General features: G+C 34.7%; 1 protein-coding gene across 1 annotated transcript; it reads right to left on the bottom strand.

The window, feature by feature from the left end:
- Positions 1 to 2,289: 2,289 nt before the first annotated feature.
- LOC131046650 (disease resistance RPP13-like protein 4) lies at positions 2,290 to 4,999 on the bottom strand. The gene is made up of 2 exons (XM_059218910.1): positions 2,749 to 4,999; positions 2,290 to 2,589 (listed from the first exon to the last, which is right to left on the bottom strand). Exons 1-2 carry the CDS (start codon positions 4,996 to 4,998, stop codon positions 2,290 to 2,292), a joined length of 2,550 nt encoding a protein of 849 aa, XP_059074893.1. The 5' UTR covers position 4,999.
- Positions 5,000 to 5,532: the final 533 nt, after the last annotated feature.

Below are 5,532 nucleotides of genomic sequence, written 5' to 3'. Positions count from 1 at the left end.
ACTTCCTCATTCCAAACAAAAATAACATATACAAATAGTCTTGAAAGAACCTTATTTTATCATCATAGATATTTACCATACTACAAATAATCTGCACGACATTCATATACCTTTGCATCATATCGCTTTTGAAAAAATATCTAGACCACCAATAAGTTTGATGCCAATATCAAAACTCAATCAGATCAGTTCCAGGTCAAACTCTAGAATACCAGCAAGTTTGACATCGATGACAACATAAACTTATATGAGTAATAGATGTGAGCAGAAAGAAGATGTTTAGATTCACTTTGTAAGACGACAATGGTGAAATAAGGATAGAATTAAAAATTTATGGGGATTGAGAATGGAAAAGGCACCGATTAGACAATCCAAGGTTGGAAAACCCAAAATTAGATTAAGACGTACTAAAATTAGAAACTAAAAGGCATGAAATACAATCCACACATCCATCTAATACATAGACAAAGATGTTGTTCACCAAAGTAGTAACCTGAAATAGTTATAGAGTTTCTTGACCAAGCAAAAAGTCATCAATCATCCAAAAACACAACAAACCATCAATATTTTCCATCCACTACACCTTCACATAGTTTCCACACATCCACACATCACCTATACATACTTACACCATAGTGTCATCTCATCATTGCTCTACAAACCAATATGTCCAGATTTGATGTATAACTTGCTCATTCTAAACAAAAATAGCATATCCACATAGTCTTGAAAGCACCTTATTTTATCATCATAGATATTTACCAGCATACTACATATAATATGCAAGACATTCATACACCTCTGCATCATATCACTTTCAACAAAATATCTAGACCAATTAGATCAATCAGATCAATTATGAGCCAAAATTTGGCCCACCAAAAAGTTTAACATCAATGACAACATAAAATTATATGTGCAACAGATGTGAGGAGAAATAAGATGTTTAGATTCACTTTGTAAGATGACAATGGTGAAATAAGGAAGGACTAAAAATTTTATGAGGATTCAGAATGAAAGAGGATGAGATTTCAAGATGAGGAAACCTAAGAAGGACGATATCTTGGCAAACCAAAAATGTCCACAAAGGGAGCAAACCAAAGGTAGATGGGAATATTCGATGTTTGGTTGAACATTAGAATCTAACAAATAAGTAAATGAACAAAAGTAGAGAGAAAATGAGACCAAATAGCGTGTACAAAGATTCTACATGAGAATGGATGTAGGAATGAGGCATTAGATAAAAGAAATAAGTCTAGTAGTCCACCAAAACCTCACAAAGTCATATAAACACAAAAAATTGACCAAAACACTTTTGTCCATAAAGTCTTTTGGAAATTTTAACAACTTATAGTAATTGGTATGGATATTGAGGATCAAAAGGAGCAACACTTCAGTAAAAATTTAGGGCCTCCCATAGGTCCAATACTATTGTAAGCTCTAAGATCAAACATAGAAATAAAATTGAGAATTAAATTTGTAGATAATTTGGATGTACATAGAAACTATATTATGTTTGGATATTTTATATGACGAGATTATTCAATAAAATTTATAAAGGCTTTTACACCGACCCGTTTTCTTAGACAAGCCAAATATTAAATTCTCAACACAATTGATAAATTATTAAATTTACATAACACATTTACTAGGTAAACTAACAATTTTCATCATTACATTGAAAGGTTGTAACAATAAGACAACATTATTTACATATACATGAAAACTAAAACATTACCAACACATGTTTTTTAGAAAACTAAAACTATATAATAACTATGAAATAGATAAAGTAAATGTAAATAATTATAAAGTTAAACAATAATTCAAATAAGAATTAAAAGCAAAATATAAAGATATATTTAAAAACTCTCTATATTGTAAGTATATAAAGTAACTCTTAAGTAGCTAAATAAATTTTAATCAATAAAAATTACTTTAAAATAAAATTTAAACAAATAATTTTAAAATAAAATAACAACTCTAAATTAAATCTGATAATTTAAGATTGATATTTTATATTTGTTAAAAGATATATTTATGATTTTTATAGTAGTAAGAATGATGAACATGCTATAAATTATATTATTTTATTTTTAAAAATATCAAGTGATTTTGAATGTACTTTTGTTTCATAAATATTCATTATATATTTATCTTCAAATTTTGAACTTTATAAATATCTTTAAAATATTTTTTTTATATAAATCATACACAATGAAACAATCATTTACATTATAAAAGGAAATTATAAAAAATACACCTTTTGCTTTTCAGCATTCTACAACCTCAGTTTTCTAGACTGTAAATTTTGACATTGGGATTATTGGCTTTCAGTTTTTTCAATAATTCCCTACTCTCAGACATTTGTGTCACCTTCATGCGGTACAAGCCACACTCTTTGAGACTTTTCAAGAGCTCTAATCCACATGGAAGTTTCTTTAGATTCTCACATGAGCGTACTTCTAGTATCTCAAGACGTGGCATCGCTCCATCTTCTAATTCTGGCAACTCCTCCAACACCTCAAAGTCATTAATTATGAAAATCCCCCGGGCTTCCCAAACCCTTTTGGCAATGCCTTGCAATTTCTATTCAAGTTTAAATACAATGTTATTAAGTTGGGCATGATTTCTAGTGCTGGATATTCAACACGATGACAATTCGATAAAGTCAAATCCATCAGATTTGAGAAACCACATATCCAATTTGGCACTGCAAACTGGATTAGGAAAAGGCATTCAAGATACTTCATATCTAGCATAATTGAATATTGCCAAATCACGCATCTTCACCAAAGGGGCGAGGATGCCATCTTCTATACTCTTCAATTCAGCGTCGTGATGAATACTTATCCACACTTCACGGAGGTTGACCAAATTGACAAAATGCTGCAACTGTAAGAAGTCATTGTCTTCCACAGATAGTTTGTTCTTATCATCTAATTTCAATACCTGTAAAGACACAAGCTTTGATATTCCTTTCGGCACGGATTTCTCACTGTATGAGCGTATATCCAGATGTTCCAGGCAATTAAGTTCACCAATCCACTCAGGGAACTGATCTAGACGGCTGCAAAAAGAAATGTCAAGGAAGCGAAGACCCTTAATACTTCTTACACATTCTGGTACCTTGGTAATATTTGTCCAACTTAAATTCAAAACTCTAAGGAGCTTTAAATTTCCAACACAAGTGGGCAATGCCGAGATTCCAGTATTACTCAAGTCAAGTACACGCAGTACTCTCGCACCATTGATCAAGATTGGTGGAATATTTTGAATGCCCGAATTATTTGAAAAGGATATAGTGCGAAGATATGATGCAGAATATGCCCTGTTTCTTACCATTATCTCTACATCATCATCACCTATGCTTATCTTACCCATTAAAATTCTGCGACAAGTCCTGCCTGTTTGCACAGTGAGATCTTTCTTGAAGGCTTCCTCCACACTAAATGCACATTGACTTGCTTTTGCTATGCTAATGGCCAAATCAAGTAATAAATCATGCACTTTGAACATTGTATACAACAAACCCTTACCAGGAACAACCTCCACGTCATGTACTCCCTCGACCACGACATGTACTCTCTCGACCAGACATAGACTTTGAAGATGACATAAATAACTCCATCCAATGTCTAGTTGGTCGTCTCCTTGAGGAATATATCCTTCCGCCACCCACAGATTTATGAGATATTGGTAGTCTATTTCCTCATCTTCGGGAAAGAAAGAAAGATACACAAAACAGGGCTTAAGATGAGCAGGGAGAGAATCATAACTTAGCTTGAGAATCTGCATAATTGGATCCTCGGTAGACGATGCCGCTCTTAGCTGCTGCAATTTAGATTCCCACTCCCTAGATAATGTCGTGTTCGCCAGAGATGCTGCCACTGTTTTAACAGCCAAGGGCAATCTCCCGCATTCCCCTTCCACTTGACGAGCAATCCCTTCAAGATGATGTGTTGGCTGATTTCCTTTAAAGGCAAAAGCGCAAAACAGGTTCCAGCTCTCCTCTTTTGATAAAGGTTGCAGCTCATAAACACGAGCAATCATGTTGCTGCTCACATGTCTGCTTCGTGTTGTGACCACAATTTTGCTCTCAGGGTTATTCCCCCTTGGAATGCCAAGTGCCAATACCAAGTTCTCTTGCTCAGTTGCCCTCCACACATCATCCAACACAATGAGGAACTTTCTGCTTGCTAAACGGCCATGAATCAGCTCTGCTGCCTTTACCTCATCTACCCTCTCATTGACAACCTCGTTCAAATCTAGTTCCATGGCCAAAGAAGCTTGCAACTTTTTAAGGGAGTAAGTCTGAGAAATAGCGAGCCAGATTGACTTCTCAAACTTATCCTTTATTCTGCTGAAAACATTTTGCATTAAAAATGTCTTCCCAACGCCGCCCATACCAACAACGGCGATGACAGGAGCAGCAGGGTCATCGAGCAGGTGGAGGATTTCTTCAACCTTTGACTCAATAGCCACAGCTGGATGTGAATCCCTCTCTATCATATTGAAACCCCTCCAGTTTACATTCTGTGCTGTACTTGTAGAGGGTTGGTCTGAATGAGTGACATCCCCAACAAGCTTCAGCTCCTCTCCATCAAGTTTCAGAATGGACCTCATTCTCTCTTTCACATCTTTAATCCGACGTGCCATTTTACGGCGGAACACTAATTGAGAATAGCTGAAAGCACAAACACAAGAGGATTGGGGGCTTTCATTATCAGTACCTTCAGATTGAACAGCACATTCGTCCAGTATGTCCTCTGCATCCAAAGCAATCTCTGCAACATCCAGCAGCCAGCTTTTCACTGACTCATTGTGTGCACTTCGGAGATCTGCTTCTCTGAGATAGCTTCTTATTCTTGTAAGTTTCGTGCTCAGCCATTCAAAGTCCTCTCTGAAGTTAAGAACAAGTGAAGCCTCCCTATTTATCTGCTCTATCATCATCTTGCCAAGTTTTTCAACTACAAGAGCAACCATTGCAGATTCCATATCTAATGCCTCAGCTTTTAACATTTGATGTCTCTTTTAACAACTGAGAAACTAAAATGCAATAGTACAGCAGGTAAACATGTAAATTTATGAGTGCACATAGAACATGTTGGGATGGATTATCAGATTTCAACGGTCAAATGCTTTTATTTTAGTTGTATTCTTACAGTTTCAATTTAGTGTTTTGCATTGAATTAATTAAAAAAAAAAATAGAAAGAGAATTAATCTCCAATTTATATGGTAGGGTAAAAGTTATTTAAATCATCTTTCATTTTAATTATTTTCTTTTTTTTTAATAGCGAGTATCATAATTCTGGATTTAAAATTATTTCTCAGTTTTAACTTTACAAAATAAGTTAGGTTCATTATATTTCGGATGCCTCTTTTAATAACAAAAAGCAAAGAGAGAGTCAACAAGGGAGAGGGGAACAAAATGAAAGCATTTGAGAGAGAGAGTGATCAAAACTGAAGGAACGAATAGGAAAGCATTTAGTTGTACAAGAGAAAAAAAGTTGTCTCGTCTCCAAACTTGA

The sequence above is a fragment of the Cryptomeria japonica genome, chromosome 4 (genome assembly GCF_030272615.1).
Source record: "Cryptomeria japonica chromosome 4, Sugi_1.0, whole genome shotgun sequence".
In the NCBI taxonomy this organism is placed as follows: Eukaryota; Viridiplantae; Streptophyta; class Pinopsida; order Cupressales; family Cupressaceae; genus Cryptomeria; species Cryptomeria japonica.
The sequence above is the reverse complement of the archived record's forward strand: the minus strand, read 5'-3'. Positions and strand labels throughout refer to the sequence as shown.

What these genes read in the sequence shown, in the direction of transcription:
- LOC131046650 (XM_059218910.1), bottom strand. Translation starts at nt 4,998, where the DNA reads ATGGAATCTGCAATGGTTGCTCTTGTAGTTGAAAAACTTGGCAAGATG. An exon ending in TCAATTATGCTAGATATGAA is followed by an intron (nt 2,590 to 2,748) that starts GTATCTTGAATG and finishes AAACTTGAATAG; the next exon opens with AAATTGCAAGGCATTGCCAA.